The sequence below is a fragment of the Melozone crissalis genome, unplaced genomic scaffold (assembly GCF_028551555.1).
Source record: "Melozone crissalis strain CALT ecotype California unplaced genomic scaffold, PUWL_Pcris_2 ptg000017l_1, whole genome shotgun sequence".
NCBI lineage: Eukaryota > Metazoa > Chordata > Aves > Passeriformes > Passerellidae > Melozone > Melozone crissalis.
The window spans coordinates 638,588-665,029 of NW_026535795.1; the positions used below are offsets into that span (position 1 = coordinate 638,588).

The 26,442-nt window shown below is 55.6% G+C and overlaps 1 protein-coding gene across 1 annotated transcript in view; it reads right to left on the minus strand.

The window, feature by feature from the left end:
• B4GALT5 (beta-1,4-galactosyltransferase 5) overlaps positions 1-15,373 on the minus strand; it is a 32,881-nt gene extending 17,508 nt beyond the window's left edge. The window contains exon 1 of the mRNA XM_054274454.1: positions 15,247-15,373. Coding sequence (XP_054130429.1) covers positions 15,247-15,373 — 127 coding nt within the window. The remainder of the gene's footprint in view (positions 1-15,246) is intronic.
• Positions 15,374-26,442: the final 11,069 nt, after the last annotated feature.

The window sequence follows — 26,442 nt, forward strand, 5'->3', positions numbered from 1 at the left end:
GACCACAGCAGAGAACAGGAGACAGGCGGGATTTGGATTTTAAATTTCCATACACATCAAATACCAGTTAAATAGATTTTGAAATCATTGATTTGTTAGTCTTGCAAATTAGGAGATTATACCCATTGGAGAGTACCCATTGGAAACTGTCAAAAAACAACTTAAGAGTAATGGATCTACTGACTCAGTTCACACACCACAAACTGCATTGCCTGCCCTGACTTTGATGGAGAAAAAGAGAACAGGTTCTGCTGTTTTGGCTATTCCCCCCAAAAAAACCACAGACCTGATTTTTCAAGCATGTTTTACAAGTTCAGCGTGGCTGAACAAAAAGGGTTATCACATGCACAGCCTCATGCCTGCTGCAAGGGAGCCCTTCCAAGGGGGTCCGAGAGGCTCTTCCAGGTCAGTGCCCTGCCTGTCAGACCCGGCTGGCCCGGGCTGCGAGGGGCGGCACACGGGGCAGAGGCTGCGCTCACCCAGCCGCACACGGGGCAGGGGCTGCGAGGGGCGGCACACGGGGCAGGGGCCGCACACGGGGCAGGGGCCGCACACGGGGCAGGGGCCGCACACGGGGCAGGGGCTGCGAGGGGCGGCACACGGGGCAGGGGCCGCACACGAGGCAGGGGCCGCGCTCACCCAGCCGCACACGGGGCAGGGCTCGGGCTGCGAGGGGCGGCACACGCTCCGTTCAGCGAGACCCGCGGCACATCTCCCGGTGCCATTTATGGCTGGAGCACGGTCCAGCATGTCCTACATACATCGCCTAAAAAACCAGCTCGGGGAAAGCCCTGCTCGCAGCCGAGCTCGCCCACGATGCGGCGGCCCAGGGGACCCGCACGGGAGGATCCCAGGGCAGGGACACTCACCCCGAGGAGGGCTGGCCTGTGCCGAGCCTGCCCGTGTCTCCGAGCTCCGCAGGGCAGGTGGGGACGCCCAGCAGAGGGGCACGGCAGGGGCAGAGCGCGCCACCCCGCCCGGCTCACCTGGCACACCCAGCACCGCCCTGCTCGGCACGGCACGGCCACCTGCAGCGGCTGCGGCCTCTGACCTGACGTGAACCTGCTGCTTCCACTCTCACCGGGGCTAAGCGGCCCGAGACAGGCCCATCTCTGCGATGCCACGGGAATAGAGCATCCCGAGCTGCCTCAGCCCTGACCGCACAGAGGCTGCTTTGCGGCAAACGCGATTTGCACCACGGAGACCAAGGAGAGATCCCTCGGCAGCAACACCCTGAGACTGTCCCTGCTGCGGTTTCTTTTCTGTACATCGCCAGGTCCTGGGAAAGCAGCCGTGCCAGCAGCCAGGGAAGGAGCACGGCCACAGCCCCACCTCCACACTATGCATCTGCCCGGCTTGCCAGCCCTTTCAACTCCTAAAAAATTCTCCAAGCTGGAATTCTTCAAATCATGTGGGATGATTGTTGTCCGAGATTTTCAAAGGCAGCAGCTCAGAGCTCCCTGCCAAGGGTACTCTCACCATGCAGTGAGTGTGCCCATTTAGGACCCACAGCAGCTTGGCCTCCACAGTCAGATTACAGAGTTGTTCTTGTCTGCAATAATTAAAGGCAACACTGAATGGCCTCTCCAGCTGCTGTGTCTTATTAGAAGCAAAAAAGCTATCAGAGAAAGGGTGCAACTTTGAACTTCCAACACACAGACCATTACCTATGGGATTTTGTAAGAACTCTGATGTCCCAAGACATTTATTAGCTTTGTTGTGAGCTATGCAACCTTGGAACACACAATATTTTTATATTATTTTCTTCCGCCTGACAAGCAAACTGGTAACACAGCTGCTGTAAATAAATTAACTGATTCCATTATCAGTGTGGGGAATGACCTCACTGGAAAAAAATCATCCCTCCATCTATGAACTTATTTAACACCAAAGAGACTGCCCACCAAATCCCAGCCTGTGTGACGCCTCCCTATGTGTCAGCAGAAGAGCAATAGCATGAGTCTGTTTGGGATGCCATGAACAGGGAAAAGAAAATCCTTTCCCTCCATCACCCCAGGCCTGTGCCACCCATGCCCTTCAGGACAGGCCGTGTGCAGGGCAGGCTCGTGGCTGCCCCAGCACTGCCCTTCCCTCCTCCTAGACACCCCAACCCTCACCAGCAGCGCCAGGCACGGGCAGGCCCTGACCCTTATCATGGGCAGGGGGAATTAGAGAGCAGATCGGCACCACCCTGTACCACAGCACACCAGCACTGCCATTAAGTTACACATTAATCCCAGATAAGCGGCCACAAGGCTATTGAGCCAGCCAGCTCAGCAAGGGATCAGCACCAGCACAGCCCCGAGCTGCAGCCGGGGCTCAGGGGCCACCACCACTGAGGGGGACAAGGCTCACAGCCCACCAGGCTCACCTGGCTCCATACAAACAGCAACAACCTGAGGCAGGTTCAGCACAGGCTGTCTGATCAGCCTGTGGACATGGGGCACAAAACATCCTGCCTGTCCCTCTGTGGGCAGGAGCAGCCATCACTGCCTCCTCCTGCCCCGGGCACCAGCTCTCGTCGGCTCTGCAACTGCTCGGGAAGGGATGAGCACACACAGGGGCACATGAGCGAGCAGCAAACATCCTTTTCCTCCTTCCCTCTCTCCCACTGAAACACCTCCTTGCTCCTTGCACACAGCAGCAACTTAAGTTTCCTTAGGAGACCTGAGTGTCTGCCAAGGGTTCTGACCACTCTCCCATTGACACAAGCAACAGGGCAGAGGGAGGGGAAAATAATGAACTAATCAATTCCAGCCTGGCTGCAGCCTGAAAGGGAGCCCTGCAAACACGAGTCAGACACACGGCTACCTTGGAAAAATGAAACACCTCGGGAATGGGAGGCCAGTGCTCCCAGGTGGGGCAGCCAGAAGAGCAGAGCAGGCAGCGAGGGCAGGACTGGGCCAGGGCAGCCCCAGGGGTCTCAGCAAGGAGCTGGCTGAGGCTGCTACCCCACAGACCCTGCCCGCCTCCAGCTCCCTGGCCATGGCACGGGCCCACAGCAATGCAGCAGCCCACCCTCCTCCTCCTCCCTGCCAAGGCACCAGCCATTCCCTCCATCTGGATAACGAGATGTTGCATTACACCCATTTACCCACTCAAGTCACCCAATTTGTGAGGGTTGTGTTTGCTTCCCCAAGCTATCACAGCCAAAGGCCATCCTCTGCCTCTGGCCCTGTAAACGCCGTGCTGCTCTCTGGCACATCCCGTGTGCTGGGGATTGGTGACCCCTCCCCAGCCAGGGGGACACCCCACGTGCAGCTGGGGGAGGGCAGTGTGGGGAAAAGGGCCAGAGTCAGCACTGCCACGAGCCCTGCTCTGCCCCAGCTTTCTGCAGCGCCGCAGCAAACCCACAATGCTGTGTTGACAGGCGTTTTCTCCTGTTTAATTAGGCGAAAGCAGGGTTAACCCAGAGCACCCCCTCCTGCCACAGCTCCCTCCATCTGCTCCTGCCCCAGGGCCCTTCCCAGCCCGTGCACAGAAGCAGCGGCCCTGGAGCTGCTCACAGGGCAGGTACCAGCACAGACCCTGCTGCTGCAGCCCAGAAACTGCCAGGCCATGCAGGCCAGCCCAGGACGCCCCAAAGTCAGGCTGAGGGGGTGGCTGCACACTGGCACAATGACAATCCTGCCCAGGCCCTCCAAACACAAAGGGATGCTTGACCAAGCCTTTCCTGTAGCTCCAAATATGAGTTAGGCAGGAAGATGCATAATGGGTCTGGGCAGAGGGAGAACTGAGGCAGCACCTTATTTGCAGGTTTGATCAGCAGTAATTGAACATGGAACATTTTACACCTGGCTGTCACACAAAACGCTCTGCCAGCCCCGCACCAGGGCCCACAGCACAGCAGGGTGTGACAGAGCACGTCCCTGCACTTGCTCCAGGGTTATTCCTGCAGCAGGCAAAAACAAGGAGGTCTGAGAGGCAGAGGGGAGAGATGTTTGCAAGGTCCCAGGGCTGCTTTATGCAAAAGGAAGGAGCAGTGATGCTGTGGGGAGCACCTGCTGCTGCCTGAGAGCAGCCTGACCCACCTCAAAGCAGAAGCTGCCCGTGCCCCTCCAGCCAAGCCTTTTGGTTGGGGTATTTTCGGTTCTACAGGCAGTGCCCACAGTCACAGAGTGGGAGAGCTGTGACCTATGCTTGCCATACTTGCATCAAATGGAGCAAGACAGAGCTTGGTTCCTAGAATAAACTTCCCCTTTTCAGAAAAAGGGTGATTTGAATAAGCAGTGTATTTCCAACATCTTGCTCAACTGGACCATCTCAGTGCCCGCAGGTGAAGCAGCCCAGACCATGCTCACAGCTCACAGGGCACCCAGAGCACCACCACACCTCTCGTGGCAAAAGCCCGGCCCCAAAGGACAGAGACGCCGCAAACCTTGGACACTGCGCCGGTCCTGCCCCTCCAGGCCAACCCTGACAAGCACAGCAGCTCTTCACTAGAAAGTAATTTTAAACTTTTAACACCTTGCAAACACCTGCCTGTAGGGACAGCTCTGAAGCTGGGCTCCCTCTGCACACCAAGGGCACAGCAAGGAGCGAGCGCCTCTGGGCTGGCAGCAGCAAGGGACACCCAGTGCCCGGCTCCTCCACAGCCAGCACCAGCTCCTGTGCTGCCAGAGCCCCGCAGGGCCCAGGGCAACGCTGCACTGGGGCCAGGACGAGGGGAGCAGAGGCCCCTGAGAGCTCCTGACAGGCACTGCAGGGAGATGTGCGGCTCCCTGTGCCAGCAGCAGGGAGTTTGGTCTCCAGTGCAGAGCCACACAAGCTACAAGAGCTGCTGTTCTAGAAGGTGGAAGCCTGACTGCCGAACAGCAGAGCATCTCACTTAGCTGTCGGCACAAAGCTTTATCTATCTGGAAATGTGGTTTTAACCTGAAAGCTAGAAAAGGAAGCCTTTCCCCCCAAATGCTCCATGGTGGTCAATGACTAATAACATTCTCACACTCCTACCTCCCCATCACCTCAGACTTCTCCAATCTGATTCTGCACTTGGTCGGTGCTGCTGTCAAACCTGCCTGCTGAACCCTGGGCTTCCTCGAGAGCACGGCTCGGCACCCAGGCACAGGGCTGAGGCACGTTCCCGCTCAATAGCTGGTCCCCAGGCTGGCATTTCCAAGGGCTTTGATCCATTCCAAATAAGGCAATCAGCTTAGCCCTTGATTAAATACATAGCATAATCCACCTAAATCTTGTTAGCCGAGAAGCAAGTTGCTCGTCTCACCAGTTGTGGGTGGCAGCGCGTGTCACCGCGGGGCAAGCGGGGCTGTGGCCCCGTGCAGGTGTCCCCCGGGGCACGTCCTGGGCAGGCAGCAGCACTGGGGCAGCTGCTGGCCACAGCAGGGCTGCCCCTGCCAGCCCCTGTGCGCTCCCATCCGCGGGGTCCTCCTGCAAAGCTTCCCCTGCAGCACAAAGCGCCTGCACCCTCCCAGCTGGCAGGTACGGCGAGGGTGCCCCCAGGGCACCCGACAGCCAGCAAAACCCTCAGAAAAAACAAAACCAGGAAAAGAGAATTCACTGATCCTGAGCAGGGAGCCAGGCTGCAGCAGGGAAGGAGGATGTGCTGCAGCTTTGGGGGAATTTCACACCACAGCAGTTTCTCCTTCCTCGGGAGGAACGAATCAGGAGCCCAGCCCCGTGGAGCCTCAGCACACCAGGATGGTGCTGAGGGGGAAGCACAGCGCAAGGGCCAGCCAGGGGCCTGGCCCAGGCGAGATGCAGGTGTGCAGGCAGGACATCAGGCTCACACCCAGAGCTCCTGCAGCTGAGAGAGCAGGGAAAGGCAGCAGCTCCTCCTTCCAGAGCCTCTGCACTCCCCAGAGCACACAGCACTGCGGGTGCACGCGTGTGTGTACCGTCCCCAACAGTGGGACACAGGGAGAGCGACCACCCCAGCACCACTGCCACCCAAAGGGGCACTGGGACAGGGACACCTGCTCCCGAGACCACAGCGCAGGCGGTACTGAAGTCTTTAGAAGACAAATTCCCTGACAAGTGCTATTGCTCCCTGTTTCCCTCCAGGTTTGGGAGCCAGCAGGTGGGGACTGGCTCTGCATGCAGGCGACCCTCTGGGGGCTGGTCACAGATCTCTGTTCATGCTGCATTAGCAACTCCAACACTTCCTGCAGCAGCCAGGCATGTTTAACAGCTACCAAAAAGATTTTTAAGCTAATTTAACCCATTAAACTAGTTAACACATTATATGGCTTCTGTCATCCCAATTACCCGAAAAAGCCCAGGTATTGATCTTGAGAGGCATGCAGGGAGGAGGAAAAAAATATTTAAAAATTAGTAAGGAGGGGAAAAAAGTCTTGGGCACAATCCCATGTGGCAGATCAGGAAAATCATCACAGGATTTCAAACAACAACAACAAGAAGCAGCCAACAGAGGCAATACCTGCCCTCGCCAAACAGCAGCCAGGAAGGCTGAGCAGGCTCAGCTCACCAGTCACCAGCTGGTGTAACAGGAATCAGGATTTTGGCATGGGGAGCCTCCCCCCAAGCCAGGCAAGGGAACAGGCTGCCCGCAGAGGAGCTGGGATGATAAATGACAGCAGTTGAGCACTGCAGGGGCATTTCACCGCTTCAGAGGTTGCTGCTATAACAATCTTCTCTGACTCAGCAGCTGAAAGGGACGCCGGGAAGGAAGCACCATAAAAAAAAAGTCATGCATTATTAATATGGACTCTGGCAGCAAGACATGAGTTGGAAAAACACTGAGGGAGAAAAAAAATGACTGCAGAATTGGAGCGAGCTGCATGTGTGGAAGCATTTCACATTCCTGCGGGAGCGGGGGCCAGCCCGTGCCCCTGCAGGGTCCCCAGCTCCAGGGGAAGCCCGTGTTTGCTGACAGGAGCTCAGCATGCACGGTGTTCTCCCTCACCCAGCTGCTGCAGATCCCACCCTGAGCCCTGGGCACGGCCTGCACTCATTTCCAGCCACAGCAGCTCCTGGCTTCCCTGCCGAGGCACGCGGCTGTTCCAGCAGCTGATTTTAGTTACCTGTGCTCTGCGCATCCCCACAGCTTCCCCGGTGCATGCCAGCCCTGCCAGGAGTGCCCAGGGCTCCGAGGCACGGCCTGCACCTCTGCCAGCCCTGCTGGCACAGAGGGCACGGAGGCAGGCACTGAAATGCCTCCTTTTCCTGCCAGGTAGCGAGGGAAAAAAAATATCTGTTTGCACTTGACTACCTGGTGCACTGCAGTGTTTGCTTTCCTCTCCTATTCCAGCTGCTTTGTGCAGTTTTTTTGGAGGCAATTTATAAACACTGGCATTCATGTAGTCACCTTCTCCACTTCCCACCCAAAATCCTTGCTGCCAACCTGCTGCTGTGGGCCTCACCATCAATCCAGAGTGTCACAGGCATCCCATGGTCCTCTCCAGCCTGTGCTGCCAGTCAGGGACCCCCCAGCCCAGTCAGGAGCCCCTTGGCCGGCTCCGAGCACAGCTCAGCCCAGCCCAGGCTCTCCAAAGCAAGGGAGGTGGCTAACACGGCACCAGGCTCAAGAGTCTCCTCGGATAATTTGCATGGCAATAGCATTCAATAAAGCCAATCAATTATTTTGCCATAAAATTCTCCAGACGCACAAACGAGCACGGGCGGAACTGCTCGCAGCACAGCCCAGCCCACAGCAGTGCAGAGGGTGCTCTGCCTGTGTTTCCTTCCTTCCATCATGTGTGCATGGCATCCTCCACACAGAAATAGCTCCCAGCCTTCACCTGTCAGGCTGGAAAGGCACAGGAAGGAGCAGCTTCATAGGAGCTGTCCCACACAGCCCAACCATCACAGGGAAATGGGCCTGTCCATTGGGGCAGGGAAGGGGCAGGGAAGGGGCAGGGAAGGGGCAGGGAAGGGGCACAGGCTCCCACCGAGCAAGGGAGACTGAGGCACAAAGCACAGGGAAAATCCACAGCCCTGTTTGCACTCACATCCCCGGGGAGCAGCCCCCGCCCTGCCCCAGGAGCCGGGGACAGGCACGCACACCCAGCTGGGTCCCTGTGCCCAGCAGCACCTGCAGAGGGGCCCCAGGGTGACAGCCCTGCCCAGGGCAAGGGCTCCAGAGAGCTTTGTGCCAGCCCACGGATGGGCTGCGGGCTTACAAAGGCAGAACCTGTTGGTTTTGCACCTCAAACAAAAACCTGGGAAAATGACCTTTAAGAAGTCACACACAACATCACCACACGCTTCCAGCTAAAGCCCCAGCAAGCACTGACCCATCACCTCCCCTGCACAGCCAGGAGGGAGGCAGGAGCTCAAACCCAGCTTCTCAAACCCCTGCAGGCAGATTTGCGTGCCTTGAGAAAGCTAAGTGTCACCACAAAGCACCATGGATCCCCCAAAAACACCTCCCCCCGGGACCCTCCTTCACTTTAGCAAGGCTAGCAAGCACCAGGAAATTCCTTCTAGAATGGAAAAAGGCCCCGTGGCCCTGGCCATCACACTCCACTCCACATGCACGGTCCCACAAGGACACACGTGCCATCCACTGTCACCCCTGGGACCTGTCCAAGCAGCAGATGAGGATGGCCCAGGGCTCTTCTCCTGCCGGGCACTGACATCACCCTCAGCTTTCCAATCCACCTTTCCTTTCAAAATAAGAGCAGCTCCAGGGCAATGCTGAAAGCCCTGGTGGTTTTAATGTTATCTATTCCACATTCCCCAAAAAACCACACCCACCATCTCTCAAAAATTTCTGATTTGGGCTTATCTTGCATTTCAACAGCACAGTCCACTATACATTTTCTCCTCTATCTCTCCAAACAGGACTAATCCCCACGGTATTTAGAGCTAGTGCTAGCAAAGCTTCAAACACACATTAACCACTCTGAGGCATCCATGTTCAAAATGCTGCCAGCCAAAACCACAGCCAGAAGATTCTGAATGCAATGGAGAAGAAAAAGCCTGTATGGAAATAAACTTTACTAAAATAACCCAGCAAAGGTTTTGTCAAAGTAAATACACACATTGTATTGTGACAATGATGTTTTAAAAATAAAGCTGTTGAGGGAAGGCTTTTCTTGCTCTGTCCAGCTCCTCTTGCAGAGCCCTCAGCCCTCGCAGGGCCCTGCAGAGCCAAGGGCACATCAGTCACGCCACCCCCACTGCTGCCACCCCTGGGAGGCTCCCCGAAATCTCAGTTAAGATTAAGTATTTAAGGACTCCATGTGCTTGGATATTTAAATCCAGCAGCTGTAACAGCATTCAAATGGGATCCAGAGCAAACACAGAGCTCCCCACACCGCCCAGCTCCTGCATTGGTCCCCAGGGTGTTCATCGTACCCTGCAGAGCAGATGCTGCCCGAGTTAATGCAATTAATGAGTCCACCTGGAAGAGAGGCAGAAATCGGCCCAGGAAATAGAGCAGCGGTGCCAGAGCCCTTCTCTCCACCAGAACCAGCACCACCTGAGGCAGCTGAGCGCCTGCTGAAGCCCTGGCCTTCCATGGCCTCCCAAACCCATGAAAACCATTGTCTCCTGGGCTGACAGCATGGGTGCTTTTGCTTTAAGGTCTGCTCTGCTACAGATTATTGAGGTTTTGAAGCACTCAATTCACTGGAATGAACCAGTACCTGAAGCTTTTGTGTCTGCCAATCAGCTCCCACAAGCCAGGCTTCCAGAGACACAGGGATGAAACATGAACTCTACACATAATCTGCAGTTGCAACACCCGGAGAGCCACCAGCAAAATAACCCAAACCAGATGTGCCTGACAAACAGCACAGGTGCTTACAGGCAAGGAAAACCCAGTAATCCATCCGCCCTCACAGTAATTTGTTAGCCTTGAGCAAGAAGTGGTCTCCAACCAACATTGCACCACCAGCATCCTGGACACACTGGCACAGGAGCAGCTGGGTGGAACAGGGCTGCTCCCCATCCCAGCCCTGTCTTGTAGGACTCGGCGCTGGAAGAACCTGGTGCTGCCAAAGGAACGTTTCCCACAGCTGCCACCAGTCTCCTCCTGCTCAGAGCACAGGAGACCCCAAGCTCAAGTTCTTTTATCAAGGAGCACTTGAGCATTTCTTACCACCCCCCAATGACTGCAATATTCTCTGTGGGATACACCGTGGAACCAGGCTGCTCCCTGCTCAGGTTGCGAAATGCTGCTTGGCAGATCTTTGGGCAGAGGAGGGTGAGGGAAGGCAGTGCTGTTGTGCTCCACAGTAAGAGACCACACTGCTCATGTGCCTGGAGAAGACCCGGAGATGAAAGCCAGGGCTATGACAGCACAAACCCCAATTCATTATCCCAAGCTACACCTTCCCCTTGTGTCCATGCTCAGACACACCCAGCATGCTGCTAGCAAACCCAGAAGGACACTTGCACCAGCCCCTGCCCGGCCCAGCCGAGGCCATCGCGGCTCACCGGCGCCCTGGGCTGCCAGGGGCTCACCCGCGCCCTGCCAGGGGCTCACCCGCGCCCTGCCCCTGGCTCGGGGCTCACCCGCATCCTGCCCGCCCTGCCGGGGGCTCACCTGCGCCCTGCCCTGCCAGGGGCTCACCCATGTCCTGCCCTGCCAGGGGCTCACCCGCGCCCTGCCCGCCCTGCCAGGGGCTCACCCGCGCCCTGCCCTGCCAGGGGCTCACCCGCATCCTGCCCGCCCTGCCAGGGGCTCACCCGCGCCCTGCCCGCCCTGCCAGGGGCTCACCCATGTCCTGCCCTGCCAGGAGCTCACCCATGTCCTGCCCTGCCAGGAGCTCACCCATGTCCTGCCCTGCCAGGGGCTCACCCGCGCCCTGCCCCTGGCTCGGGGCTCACCCGCATCCTGCCCGCCCTGCCGGGGGCTCACCCGCGCCCTGCCCCTGGCTCGGGGCTCTGCCCTGCCACCCCTTCCCTCTGCCCAGGCTCCCACAGCAGGGCTCAGGAGGCAAAGCAGCAGCAGCAGCCTCTCCCCTCCACACACACAGCTGCCCCGCTGGGGCTCCCCAGCCCAGCAGCTCCACTCCCCAGTGCCATCCCCCTGCCCTGGCCACCAATCTTCCTCTGCCCCTCACCACCATGGTGACACTCAGCCAGAGTGTCTCCAGCTGGGACAAGCTGGCAGTAGCACAACATTTTGCCATTTTCATCCCCAGAACTCCTCTGTGCTGAGATCTGCCAGGCTGATGCATTAAACGGCCAAGCTAGATCAGCCACCTTTGGTGATACAACATTGCTCCAAAAGTGACAAACGAGCTGTACCATGGCAGCTGTTGGTCCCCACAGCCCTGCTCTGCTGGTCACCCACACACAGCCTGACAGAACAGTGTTTCAAAGCATTCCTGCCTATCAAAATCAAGTTCTTGCACCATAAATGTAATTCAGGGCTAGTGGTGCTATTTCATGCCCTGTATGACCAGTTGGGAGCAATTCCTGATAAGTTTGGAGGAAGTAAAGGCAGACTGAATTACAGCTCTCTCTCAAAGGTAACAATCTTTCACCCAGTAATTTAAATTCTCTGCATTATTTTCCTGCATCAGATCCAACCAAGTATGACTCCTGGGAAAATCAAAATTAAAAAAATAAAATTAAATAGAGGCTCCAACAGCCATTGAGACAACAAAGGAAAAGCCAAGAGCTGCTACCTGAGCACCAGGGAAGGCCCGGGCCAGCCCTCCCAGCTGTGCAGCCACCACCCTCCACACCAGGACCAAGTCCAAGGTCAGAGACCTTCCCACTGTTGCAGTTATAGGTATCAAGATTAAATGACTTGCAGCTTAAAAAAGCATTATTGCTTTCAGCTGTAGGAGGAAACTCCTTTAGTTTCCTAGGCCCTGTTCAAAGAGAATAAAACCAGACACTTGTAGAAAAGCTGTATGAGCCACCAGCATGTGAAAACGGGACAAACAGGGACAACCCCACATCCCAGGGATGAATTCAGAAGCAGAGGATAGCATGAAACAGAAACAGCTTCTCCAGGTGTTCCACCTCCAGGTCAGCACCCTCTTTGTGCCCCCATCATCCCTGCTCCAACACTGGGGTCTGGGCATGGACAGAGTGACTCTGGTGAGCCCATTTCTCCACATCTCGTCTGGGAAGGCAACAGGCACAGAGGGCAGCTGTCCTGGGGGGGAAGAGCCTCAGTGCCAAGAGCAAGCCCTACAGAACAACCTGTCGAGGTGGGCCCTGACCTCCATAACAGGCCAAAGCTGTTTGCCTGGTGCCATGCTCTGTTTTTTCCAAGATGAGGCCAGTGTGAGTTCCTGCAGTGAAAGCCCAGCCTGCCCTGCAGCCCTGTGCCCTGCTGGCCCCAGGCCCTCTGAGCACAGCAGCACGAGCCACCTCCCCACCCGCACGGGCATCCCCCGTGCCCGCTGCCTGAGCAGGGACACCAGGGCAGCTCCTGGAGCCTGCAGAACAGCTGGCCACCTCATCCTGCACACAATGACACGGTGAGACAGACCACACAGTCACCGGGAGCGGCTGGAGCTCAAGGAGAGCCTGCTGTGCCTGTGCCATGGCTGGCTCCCTGGCACTTCACCTGCCAAGCTGGGAGCCCAGGATGGAGCCGCCAGGGCGCTGCGTGGGGAGGACACACGGGAATCGGATGTGAGAGCTGGGAAGGAGCTGGCACTGGCTGTTTACATTGGATCACTGTGCAAACTTGAGGCCACAAGAACATTTCAGTTCCCAGGAGGAAAACTTGGTGAAGAACAGAAACCAGGAGCTACCTTGGGCATCACGTAAGTCCAGGCACGACACAAATGTAAGGCCCAAAAGCCCTGGACTGCCTGCAGGAGCCAAGCAGGGTTATTTGCTGACAGTAAACACAAATTTCTTCCTGCATTTCCATCTGGAGCAGACTGCTGGGTTACCTGTGCTGTGAGGAGCCAAACACCGCGGTCAATCAGGCAGCAGGCCAGCACTGGGCAGGCAACTCTGAACCCAGGTTGGGGTCCCCTTGCCCATCTCCAAAGGGCACCAGGAGCAGTTATCCAGCTTTTCCAGCTGACAAGCATGCCAGCTCCACACCAATGCTGAGACAGCACCCAGAAGCGCAACCGTCCCAGTTTTCTCCTGGCACTGGCGCGCAACTGCTTGAACACAACACGCCTCGGCAGGGCTGTGAAATTTACCCCACAAACGTGGGGCTGGGGACAGCTCCCAGCCATGGTGACAGGGCCGTGCCCAGGCAGGGCAGGCTGGCTCCAGCCCTGCCACCACCAGCTGCTGACCCACGAGCACAGACCCTCCCAGCAGCCTGCGGCACCTGGCAGACAAAAGCCCTTCCAGGCTCCAGCTGGTTCAAGCTCACTTGCAGCTTCATGTCCCATTTATTTGGATTTTTTTCTTTTTAACTGAGGTACAATCAAGGAATTCATTCATCACTGGATTAATCACTTCCCTGCCCGTGGTTTAGCCAGTGAACTGTGAGTCCTTCTTTGCCCACCTCCCCAGCATTCCCTACAAGGGAAGGTCTCAGGACAGAGATTTCCCCGGCCCTTCAGTGGCCACAGGAGAGCAGCCCAGACCCACTCTGTGCACTGAGGCAGCAGCAGGCAGGACAAATGCCCCAGAACTCTCTGCTGACAGCATCTCGCCATCACCTGCATGTGGCTGATTTATTCAAATCCCCAGCTCAGCTCATCTCCTATCACACTCGCTCTTCTCCCAAGCTTCTACTCACCCCTGCAGCCCAAAAACAAACTCCCTCCAAATGCTGGCAGGATTAGCCCAGCCATCCCAGGAATATTGGGCTGGGCTTTCATGAGGAAACATTTTTGGCTAAAAGAGGAAGGAAATTAAAAAAAAAAGGAAGCAGATCTCCTGTCACCTGATGAGAAGATGACTCAGAACATCACTGACATCCATGGGTGGGTAGGGACAGGGACCACTAACACCTCCTTGCCTCGTCTTTGAGCATCACAGAGGAAGAACATTGGGTAGGACGTGACCACATTATCTGAGGTCCACACAGAGAAAATCCCCTTGGCACAGAACTAGCCTTAAATGTATTTATACCCTACACCACCTCTAAGACTGGTGACCACACAGAAGTAACATGAAATTAATCAGAATACTCTAAAAAAAAGGAAAAAAAAACCATCCTTACAAGAGAAATTTTCTTCTTCAAGTGCAGTTCTAGCTGGGCCGGGGCAGCTCATCCAGAGCCACGCCGCTCCTGTGCCTGCCCCACGAGGCTGCACGGGACACAGAGCCGCTGGCCCACAGCAGCACGAGAGCGAACCCGCCGGGCCAGGCTGTGCTCGGGGAGGGAGCAGGAGGTGCCTGTGCCTCCCGGAGCCTGGGGGCCAGCACAGCCTCCCTGGGCCACCACGGCAAGGCTCAGCACACCCAGCCTCGCTTGGGACATGCCCAGGACACGAGCAGAGCCTCACACACCAGCCAACCCCTACTCAGCCCTGGGAAAGGCTCCCAAAGCCCAGAGGCAGCCACGGGACATCAGCTGTAAATAAAAACCCACAGAAGTCACCTTGAAAGCACACAGAGATCTCCTTGGGATGTCCAAGATAGGAATGGCATGAGCAATACCAATGACATTTCAAGGAGAAACTCCCTATTTCTTTGGAAAGGGCCGTTTCTATAGAAATAAATTGTTGCCAAAGTTTGGTTGAAGGCCAAACCACGAGCCTTGGCTCCTTGCAGAAACGAGATACACGGTATGAAGCGAACAGATGCTTTCCGGGCACAAGCCTTCCCGTGTCTCCGCGGAGATGGACAGACAGCCCCAGCAGCACCGGGTGCTGGCCATATTGACACACGGCTCCTCCAGTTCCCCACGAAGCGATGACACGGAACACAGGGACGAGTTCGCTCTCCTTCTAAAATACACACTTCTCATCTTCCCACTTGACAATCAGAGTTAGGATTTCCGCGAGGGAGCACGTTCGGATCACAAGCACTTGGCCAACACCGCACTCCTCCAAAACAAAGTTCGGGCGGGCAGCGGCGAGCTCGCTGCCCCCCGCTCGCCGCTGTACAGGCGCCGCTCGGCCCCGGCGGCGCGGGGAGCAGCGGGGAGCGCGGCCCCGGGGATCCGGGGAGCCGCAGCCGGGCCCGAGGGGCGCCGGGCACGCCGCGGGCAGCGCCCCCTCCTCCGGCCGCGGCGGGAGATGAGGACGCGGCGGGCAGCGGCGGGCAGCGCGGAGCCGCAGCCGGGGGCGCCGGGCCCGGGCCGCCCCTCGCCCCGCCGGGGATGCCGCGGCCCCGGGCCGGCCGGGCGCGGATTACTCAGCGTTTCCAGCGGCAGCCGGTGCGCCCGCGCCCCTGCCCGCGCCCCCCCGCCCCGGGCCCCGGCCCGCCGCTTACCGATGCCCGGCGCCACATACACGAAGTAGAGGAAGGAGGAGGAGAGCGAGAAGAGGAAGAGCGCGGCCAGCAGCGAGCGCCGGGGCAGCAGCCGCCAGGCGCCGCGGGGGCCGCGGGGCCACCGCATGGCCGATGCGGCGCCGCCGCCGCCCTGCTGCCTCCGCCGCCGCCGCCGCCGCTCACATGCGCCGAGGCCCGGCGGGAGGCGCCGCGCCGGGGCCGCTCCGAGCCGCCGCCCGCGCCCAGCGCCGCCGCATGAATGTGCCGCGGCGGGGCGGGCCGGGGCGGGGCACCGAGCGGGGCGGGACCCTGCGAGCCCCCGCCGCACCGACGGCCGGCCGCGCCGTGCCCGCCCCGCGCAGCGCCGGGGGTCCCGCGGAGCCGGCAGCGACCGCAGCGCGCCCGGCCGCGCTCCCGGGGCGCCGCTCACGCTCCTGGGACAGCCAGCATCAGCCCCGGCACGCTGGGCACGGGCTCTGGGGCCCAGACAATGGCCCTGAGACACACTGCGATGGCCCAGGACACCCAGCAGCGGTCAAGGGACACTCAGCGACGGCCCCGAGACACTCAGAGTGGCCAAGGGCAGCAGGTCATGGCCCCAGCGAAGCCATCCAGGACACCCTGCCATGGCCCTGGGACATTCATCCATGGCTCAGGGCACCCAGACGTGGTCTGGGACACCCAGCCATGTACCTGGGACACAGCCCCAGGAGAGCAAGGGCTCAGCCCCTGCCCCACCGAGCAGCAGGGTCTGCTCAAGCCTCTGCTGGACATTGTGGGGGAAGATGCAGCCGGAGGGGTGTGATGGACACCGATGCATGGCAGGGAACACAGGTGAAGTCATCACAGCGCAATAATCAGCACAACCAGCAACCAGCACCCCAGTCAGTTAGAGAGTAATTAAGTAGTTTTGCACACATTTGTGGGCAGCTCCCCTGATGTGTGTAGGAGGAGTTGGAAGCAGATATGGAGATGCTTGAAAATGAAAATATGAGAGACCAGAAACACCTTCTTTATCAAGGGAGCCGGAAGTAGCTGCAGAGCAGATGGAGCCCAGCCCAGAGAGGACTGGGTTTTGCCTCGTTTATGATTGGAGACTTTGCTCGGGGGAGGCTGGAAGGAGAGACAATTCTTCTTTCACCAACACATAGTGCTGAGAAAACCAAGCCGAGGCTCCAGGCAGGAAGCAAGGCTGTGGGCCAGACATGACCAGCTGCCACTGGGAGGGCAGCAAAGGCAGCAGCAGTCCCAGGAATGATGGGCTGTGGGGTAGGAGATGGGGCCAGGCCATCTGCCAGGACATGCCCTGTGTGTCCCTCCAGACACCGTCCTGGGGACGAGTCTCCCCCAGGCAAGGAGCGAGGCATTGCCCAACCCAAACTCTGACCCCACAACACGGGGGCTGTGGGCTGGGCAGGGCCTTGCACCAGCCCGTGCCAGCCTGGTGATAAAGGATCCTCCAGGTGTGGCTGTGCGTCACAGCAGCCCTGGGAGGACCAGCCCCCCCTTCCAGCCTGGATGCAGTAAGGGCACATAAAGAAAACAGTTCCCACGTTCAACAAATGGCACACAAGCAAGCTTCTCTTAGATACAGAGTCTCAATGGAGCCAGGGAATAAAAATAAAGTTTAGAAAGAGGGGAGTTTAGCAGAAAAGTAGAAATCTCTCATTAAAAGGTAAGGTATTCATTTCCTTCATGTGCCAAGTCATGGAAGGATGCTGAGGAGGAAAACAGGGATTTCCCTGGAGAGGCTGCATGAGCTGCATTAATTCCAGGAATGAGGAAACTGGTACTTGTTCTTGTTTTCCAGGATTGCTACTCTATCACCCCTTCATTGAAACAAATTAAATCCTGAGCCCTATTAACTTCTCCTAGTTCACAGTACTGCCACAGAACTGCATGGCCAAGCGGCGGCTGGATTTGCTGTTCACAAAATAGCGTTTAGCCAACTCCTAAAAGGATGCCTTGGGCAGGGAAATGCAAGAAGATTTCTTGGTTGGTTTATGATTTGTTTGATGCAGACATGGTCAAAGGTGAGACATCGTCGCAACCAATAATCTAACCTTTAGAACATATTTAATTAGCAATGACATTGCTGGAGGAGCCACCCAGAAACTGGCTCCCAGGCCTGGCTGCCGCAATGGGCACTGTCACCGACAAGTGAAGTCAGAGAAGCCTTGGAGCCACCCTGGGACATGCCTGCCCCGCTCTGACTCACCTCCCATCTCCCTCTCTCCCCAGGCCTCCAGGCAACCCACTTCACTCTGACCCTTTTATTTTGCTTTGTGTGTTCCCCTCTTGTCCCTCCCTTCCCCTCCACTGCATCCCAGCTAAGGGATTTGGAGCATCAGTCAAAGCCACCCTCCCACTCATCACCCTTTTCCAATAAAAACCCGAAACTGAACAGGCCGGGAGGTCTCAAAGTCTCAGATCACTCCCCAGGCCGGGTCAGGACTCGGGCGGGAGCGCTGCCCAGTGGGGCTGCCTCAGGAGTGCGTGGGGAGCCCTGGCTCTGCCCCAGCTCCAGCCTGCACAGGCGCTGCAGCTCTCCCAGCTGTGAGAGCAGCAAAGCCCCATTTTCTGCAGAGTTCAACGAGCCCACGGTGCCTCAGACACTTTTTAAGGTGAGTTTCTGTGAGCAGCTTTGCCGATGGCCTCAAGGGGAAGGCAAGGTCTGTTGGTGCGTGGCCATGAGCAGGAATGGAGGGACGGGTCCTGCCAGTGCACCTAACCCTAACCTACGCCTAGAAGATGTAGCTGCACCCTTGGAGCGCGTATCCACGTGAAAGACATTTTGTATCTGCAGGGAGAGCGGTTTTGATGGCTCGGGGTGCCCAGGGCTGGCAGTGCTCCAAGGGAGGGCACGGACGCTGTTGCTCCATGCGGGGTCTGGAGAGGTCGGAGCTGCACATTGCCCACAGCAGGGATACAGCAGTGTCCTGCAGTGCTGCATGTGAGGGGCAGCTGCCATTGCCCACCCCGATGAATGCTGGCCCTGGCACGGCTGGGCTGAGTCTGGCACACCAGATCCTGCACCCAGCCACGGGAGAGGGAGGCTGGGGCTGCCTGGCACCCTGCACGCAGCGAACCCACCTGCCCAGAGGTGCCCCGAGGTCCTCGCCCTCAGCTGGGCAATGCCACACGCTGCCAAGGGCCTCCAGGGACACCGAGCTGGGGAGCACTGCCTGGCAGGGTCAGCAGCAAAGCCTTACCAGAGCTGACCCCAGGGGAGGTAAAAGGACTGCTGTGAAGCACGTAACACTCAGGTTTGGAGTCTGAACCATCATTAAAGGGATGGTCCACTTCAGCTGCACTTCTCTTATTGTCACTTTCCACAGATACTTGATGTGGACTAGATAATCTGGGCAGATGATCTTTGTTCTGCCACTACAGGAAAGGACAGGACATAGCAAGGATGTCATCACACTGGCCAGCATTTTGCAGTCTTTTTCATGGACTTTGGGACTTCTGGCACCTTCAGCCCCAATGGCAGAGACTTTCCAGAACAGACTTCATGCTATGATTAAGGAAACGCCTCCATTTATAAAGGTGAGGACAGTCAGCATCGCACCGTGTCAGCCCTCCAGCTGTCAGCAGTGCCGCTTGCTTCAGCTCTTCCCTGGAGTTCCTGCTGCCAGATGGTTGTGAGGGAAGTGGGAGCCTGAGCTGTGTCTCTCAGAGACAGACAGAAACTGGGGTGCAGGGGACGCTGACCAGCTCCCGGCCTGGCAGAAGCCGTGTGCTCCCTCTGTGTTTTACTGAATGTCTCTTTGCAGCTCGAGCTCCATTGAAAGACAACACAGTGTCATCCCAGGCTCTGAGCAGGACGCAGAGGACCCATGCACAGTAGGAATGTAAATATTTTTTACATGCACACCCACAGCCCCAGTGTATGCAATAAATACTCAGCATATGCCATGCGCCAGATCAGAGACATAATTATTGATGCAGCAGGTTTTCAGAAAGACACAACAGGGCGTGTACTTAATTTGGCAATAAGAGCATACCTAAGTGGCCCTGGCATTTTCAGCTGGGTATCAGACCACTGCCACCCACGGGTGCAGCTATTTAATCTCACATTGGTGTACCAGCAATGGCAGAGAGAAAACCAAAAGCAATATTTGTTTGTTAAGATGGAAAACCTCCACTGAACGCTGCAAGGTGCTCCTTGCACACAGGACTGCTCTAGACCAGTTCTCAGATTATGCCACCCACTACACTTTCCAACAAGGCTATTAGGGCTCTGATCTTAGTAGCACCTGTACCTGTGCCTAACCATGGGGATGACTCATTCTGACAGAGTCAACAAATGTCTCATAGCTCCCAAAAGGAGGCAATATCCACAGAAACGATTTTTCAAAGCTCCACGTTCACTTGGAAGGTAGCTCTCATCAGAGAAATAGGCTAAAATATTTATCTTCTCATGGCACATTGCAGAGATCCAAATGATTTTGTTGCGTCAGCCCACCTCTGAAGGTTGATCATCTGACCCAGTCAAAGTGGACTTGTGCACAGACTCATAAAATGCCTTTGAGATCTAAATATTCAGTCAAGGGAATACAGCAGGCTGTACTTCCCAAAACTTCCCAAGAAAGGAGATTTCAGCTGATGATATAAAATTATTGTGTAATTCAGTGCAAGTAATTTATCTGCATTTAAAAATGTTTCAAAAAGTCCCTGTCAAAAGGCTATGGCAATAGCTGGGGTAAACTACTGCCAAACAGCCCAAACTGTCCAAGAGTCAGAAAATAAACAGGCTATTTCCAGTACACCTGGAGGTCAAGAGGAGAATGTCAGAAAGCTCTCCACTGGGACTAGCCTTGTTTGTGGCTCAGATGGAAGAATGCTGCTTTTCCCTGGTCTGTGAAGGATTGCAAGGACATCAGGCAAAACCAGATGAAAAGGCAATGCAGGCAGAGGTGAAACCCTGCCTAAGTCCTGCCAGGGGACAGGGATGGAAAAACATCTGCATTATTCAGGAACACAGCTGGATTTCAAAACTAGCAGCGGAGGCAAGAAAGTGATGGATAAAAATTCTGCCTTTCTTGAAGCCACCTGACTTCACAACTTCACACCACGTAGAAATGCAACTGCCTTCCAGAAATCCGGGGACAGGGACACCAGGAACAAAAGAACATTTCAGAGGAAATTGCTTTCTATTAACTCATAATTACATAATGCAAAATTAACTCACAAAGACCAATAGCTTAATTGGATTCCCAAGAGGGGAAAACAGTTGTGTGGTGAATAAGAACCTTCCACGGTCACATTAAGTATGATGGTTCAAATGCAGAATATAAGGTCTACTGTGAAGCAAAAAAAAATGCTCATTTCCTTCAAAAGATATTACAGATGGGGTTTTAACCATTTCTGCTCAATTGCTGACCAGTGGCAAGCTGCTCAGGTGACCATACAAAATGGCTCTCTTCGGGATCCCTCCTTGCACTTTCAGCCACACAAAAAATCATGATCAATCCCGTAAATATGTTTGGGTTTGTTGCTGGAATAAAGTATGAAGCCTTCCCGCCACCTTAATCTTCTTCTTAACTTGGATTTTGATTAGCTGGAATAAATATTTAATTAGAAAGGCAAAGAGATGAACCTCTTGACCACCCAGGCGCTGCCTCTGTAGTCATTGATGTACAAGGAAAGGCCTCGTAGGACTTCCTTGAAACATGTGCAGCCTTTCATTTTCCTTAAAATTGTAGCAAGGTCGGGCTCAGTTTTTGGATTTATCACTCAGAAGCTGTGCAGTGAACAGGGCACAGAGTGATTGCTGCTCATCTTGGCCAGATGAGGGAGGGAGGCTTGCCTTGCCTTGCCCCCCACAGCCAACAGGAGCTGGAGCATTCTGTGTCACACGTGTCCCCATGAAAAGCTGGGGCTGGGGGCCCTCCCTGCTTGCCTCGAAGCTGCTGGCTCCGGCAGCCCTCCCTGGGCAGTGACAGCAGTGACAGCCACGAGGAGCTGGCTGCAGGGTCAGGGGCTCCTGGCCATGGCTCTGGGTGTTTCTCTCCTGTCAGGGGCTCCTGGGCACGGCTCTGGGTGTTTTCCTCCTGTCAGGGGCTCCTGGCCACGGCTCTGGGTGTTTTCCCCCTGTCAGGGGCTCCTGGGCACGGCTCTGGGTGTTTCTCTCCTGTCAGGGGCTCCTGGCCACGGCTCTGGGTGTTTCTCTCCTGTCAGGGGCTCCTGGCCACGGCTCTGGGTGTTTTCCCCCTGTCAGGGGCTCCTGGCCACGGCTCTGGGTGTTTCTCTCCTGTCAGGGGCTCCTGGGCACGGCTCTGGGTGTTTCTCTCCTGTCAGGGGCTCCTGGCCACGGCTCTGGGTGTTTCTCTCCTGTCAGGGGCTCCTGGGCACGGCTCTGGGTGTTTCTCTCCTGTCAGGGGCTCCTGGGCACGGCTCTGGGTGTTTCTCTCCCGGCACAGCAGTGATGTGGAGCTGACACGAGCAGGGTAACATCATCCACACCCAGCGAGTTGGGCTGTGGGCAGGCATCCCTGTCCCTGCTCCCCGCAGTCTGACAGAGCACTCGGGTACCTGCTGAAAAGCCACCAGCCTCTGCAGGGGTCAGGCATGTGCTGGATCAAGGCTCGGGGAGCAGCTCAGCCTGTGAGAGAGCTGCTGCAGCCAGCACCGCCCTTTGGGATTCCCTCTCCTCTGGGCTTAATTACCGCCTGCTTTTGGCACCAGCACCCCTTGTGCCATGTGCTCTTACTTTTCCCCGAAGGACCATTTGCACCTTTACTATATTTATTTTATTCTGAGGAAATCCTAATGATTTCCTGTCATACTTGATTCTGATCCTGTTTGCTCCAGGACTCCTGCTGTCCTCTATAAATATCTGACTCTCAAATCTTTGCAGAAGTGAGCGTGACTGTGAGCAGGAAAGGTGAAGTCAAGCTAAAGAGACCTTCACCAGCTCTAAAAACAGGTGCTGCTCTTGCTGCTGCAGCTGATTTATTCCTCATTTAGAGAACAGCAGTTCAGAGCTCAGAATCCTTGTCTTCAATTATTTATTTGGCTGTGCTGGAGACTGGTGAGGTGCTGTATAATGTTTATTGCATGGAAGTGTTGCTCTGAGGGAGGTTTAATTGCTTTAAACGTGGATGGTGATGAGAACGCCTTGGAAAAGCTATTTGCATACATTTTTTCAAATGCCAAATGTGTAACTTCCTCCACACTCACGCAGTCTGAGGCTGCTTCTCTGCATTACCCAGCTTTGCTGGGTGCCTCTGCGAAATTAACAACCAGAAATTCCCCAGCACAGAGCAGAAAGGGAAACTCAGGGTTTGAATGTGGAATCATGTGTAACAGCCAAACCAGCAGGACTCTGAATCGGGCCCTGCAAACTCTCCACACAGACTGCCCCTGGCCCTGGGGCTGGATGCTGACAGCACGAGCACTGCCTGCTCCCAGCCACTGGCTTGACTTGCTGACCAAACAAAGCAAATCAGTGATTTCAGCAGTACAAGGCCAGTGAGCTGCCACCAAGGGCAGGGCACACACCTGCGCCGCGCCGCACCCACACCGCACTCACAGCCTGCGCTCTCAGCACTGATTCTGGAAAATGCTCAGCAGAAACATCGCTCCAGGGATCTTCACTCAAGGCCATGCACGAATCTCTTGTCCTTCTTTCTCCAGAATTCAAGTGCAAAGTGTCTGTCCAGCGGCCTCACAGGTTACCCGGCTTCAGTCACAACAATCTGATCTAAACAGATCTTTACTCCATGGAATATCTCACTCTGCAGGGCAGTTCACTTTTCTAATTACTTAATGCAAGTATCAGCTGCTGACATAAGCAGGACCCTGCCTATAGGAGTGAAATAGGTATTGATTTAATGCCGTCACTGCAAGGGATCATAAGGCATCTGGAAACAACTTATTTCACAACTGCAGCTGTCCCTGAAGAGGAGTTTGCTGCCTGCCTGCCTCTGCCCAGGTAGCTGCTCTTTTTCAGCTGAGAAGTTGCACTCGGAGAGAGGAGAGATTGGCAGCAGCCAGGGCGTGCAGGCTGGCCAGCAGTGCTGTACAGCAGCCCCAGCCGTGCTGCCACACAGCAGAGTCAGGAAGGACAGTGTTTGTCTGTCTGCTGCATGGTCCCTGTGCTGCAAGCCCAACACCTTCTGGAAGCATCAGGTTCACCGTGGAGGCGTTGTGCAGCTGTGTGTGTGTGATGGGTCAGCACCTTTCGAGCACGGTGGATACGCTGAGCCTGCACAAACCATTACCCAGGAAAGCCACAAAGAAAGGCACCAGCCCTGGTCCCACACAGGACAGCAGCACTTCTGCTCCCCCACAGGGAAAGAGAGCGGCTGTGTCACGGTGGGCTTGAAAGAGGCACAGCATTTCCCAAGGACACCAGGGATCCAGTGCGACAGGGTTGGTTGTGCCATCGGAACAGGAACACGAGCTGCAGTCCACAATCAGGCTGACCCTGCTCTGGTATTTCCTCTGGGAATCGCAGAATCTCCACCCAAGCTACAGCAGGGTCTGCAGCTGACAGTGCAGAATAACGCTGAGATGTGGGGCAGGGCAGGAAAGGCAGAGCATCACCAGCCAGAACAGCAATGGTGGGAAGCAGAGTAGGATCACCTGAACTGGAATTTGTCCAGGACACCAGGGCTCGTACTTGCTTCTTACAAACAACCTGAGTGACCACATAACTGCAGCCTGAAATATTCCAATTGAAAGTCAGGCTGAGTTTTGTAAGAGCGGAAGTGGAAGTGATGGGTTTTTTGATGTCTTGCTGTCACCCAATTAAAGCAGTGCAATTCCATGGAATTTAAGTGTCAGCCACACATCCTGAAATACAAGCTGTGGGGCTCATTATGGGGTTTCACAGAGGATAATACTGGCCTGTGACACAGAGGTGGCCAGCGAAGGTCACCTCGTGGGTCTGCTGGCCCTATCTGCTGTGTCCCCAGACAGCCACCACCCCGTGATTCAGCAGGGTGAGGGTGCTCCCTGCATGGCCAGCTGGTTCCAGCCAGGTTCGCAGGGCTTCTCTTCTTATGCAACCTCCAATGGTTATTCACAATGGCCGACTGAGGCGAGCAGCGAGTTTGCTAAGAACGGTGCCTAGTTACAACAACAAACCAGGCCTGGCCTTGCCATCAGCACATTTTTCTCAGACAAACCAAGAAAAATATTTTTTTACAGTGCACAGTTCATTGTACACAACCTGGATTTAAGCTGTTTAGTTTGTAAGGGTATTTTAAACTAAACAAATACCTTTTTGTTAACATTTTTCCCTGCTGCTGCAGATTTCTGGGTTTAGGATAGCATGGATCACTTTGAGCCATCACTGCTTTGCTGGGACAGAGGGATGTGACATTATATGTCCCAGCTGAAACTCTGAGACTTTGCAACCCTTTATCAGACCTGAAATTAATTGGAGTATCAGCAGAAGACCTGGCCCTTAGAGAGCAGGGGGAGCTGCTGGTTACAGCTTCATCTTACCTGAGGCAGGAACAGCCACGGGCAGCAGCACTGCAGGAATGGCAATGCACCCACTTCAGCCTGTGTGCCACAGCTGGACGGGTGTGCCAGTGAGAAGGAGCAGCTGCGTCTATCGAAAGAGTCATCTCTTCTTGGAGAGAGAGGAGTATCCAAGGAAAATAGCCTTGCCAAGGAGAGAAATAATTCCCTTGCCCTTGGCTTTTTGGTATTTTCTCACCAGGCTCTCCCCCTCCGGCACTGCCAGACTGGCTCTGGCTGGGGACGAGTGGAGTTTCTTCAGTGGCACCAGTCAGGTGCTGTGGTTTGTAGTTTGGACAAAACCAGCCCTGGTAATGCCACAGTGCTTTACTCACTGTCCAGCAGGGCTGGCACAGCACCAAGGCCTTTTCTTTTCCACACTCTGCCCCCACAGTGAATAGCCTGGGGGGGACACACAGCGGACCCCCTCAGTGACCAAAAGGATATTCCACACCGCTGGACATTGTTCTCAGCAATAAAAGCTCAGGGACAGGATGAGGAAAGAGAGATGTTCAAGGTTATGGTGTTTGTCTTCCCAAGTAACATTTATGAGCTTCCCTAGGAGCAGCCCAACACTTGCCTGCTGATGCAAAGTGGTGACTGAATTCCTTATCTTGCTTTCTTGCTTGTACAGCTCTGCTTCTCTTACTAAACTGCCCTGCCCCAACACACTCCTTCTTTCTCACTTTTGTCCTTCTGATCTTCTCCCCCATCTGGCTGGAGGGGAGTGAACACCTGCCTGGGTATTTACCAGCCCACCACAGCTGGATGGCTTTCCTTCCATTGTCTTTTCTTTCTTTCACAATATATCCCCTTTTTCCTATGAGATAGTTATTGCTTGTGTGGCATTGAATCTTTGTTATCATTGCTTTTCCACTTTAGCTCTGTAGAATCTGCATTTGCCCCTTATCAACGCTTCAGGATGCAGGAGCCATGTTCTCCATGCAGGGCAAGACAGGCCACAGGGCCCTGGGAGGGGATGTAGCTCTTGTCCTATGGGTCCTGCATGTTGTGTGTCAGAAGTGATTTGTGAAGTGGGTGTGAACAGGAGCTGTGTTTTATCAACAAAGCAATTGCTGTCCTGATGAGGGATTGCAGAGATAACAGAAGCAGGAGAACATTCTTTTACTTCTTACACTTCAGAGAATGCCCATAAAGACCACCAGCAGCAGCCTCTGACAGGAAGATGTGAGAGAGTGTGGTGTACCAGGCCGAGCAGAACTTTCAGGTGATTATTTTTCTCTCTGCTCTGACTTTGCTGGGTACTGAACAGAATACTTATATAATTCCAGCTGTGAATCTTCTCTCTCCCAGCAGAGGCACCATGGACAAGGTAATGGAGCCTCCCAAAAATTCTAGGTCCCCCTGCTTGTACCCCCAACAATGTGCTCAATGGCAGTGGGCAGAGGTGTCTGGCAGCTGCAGCAAGGGCTCCTGAGCAGAGCAGAGCGGGCTGGAGCCCAGCCAGACCAGCTGGGAAATACGTGTGCACACAGGCACACGCTTTGGAATGCCACCCCCTGTGCCTCCCTGTGTCCCTGCCAGGCCGTCCCATTACTGGCACAGGGCAGAGAAGACTGGCATCCTTCTTGGAAGGGTCCTGCCTTTCCTCCTGTGAGGGCTGGCGGCTCTGGAGGCAGCTTGAGAGCAAGATGCTCATGTGAGCGAGAGGTGACAAGCCCTGGGAGTGCCCAGCAGCTCCAGGCTACTGCCATGAGC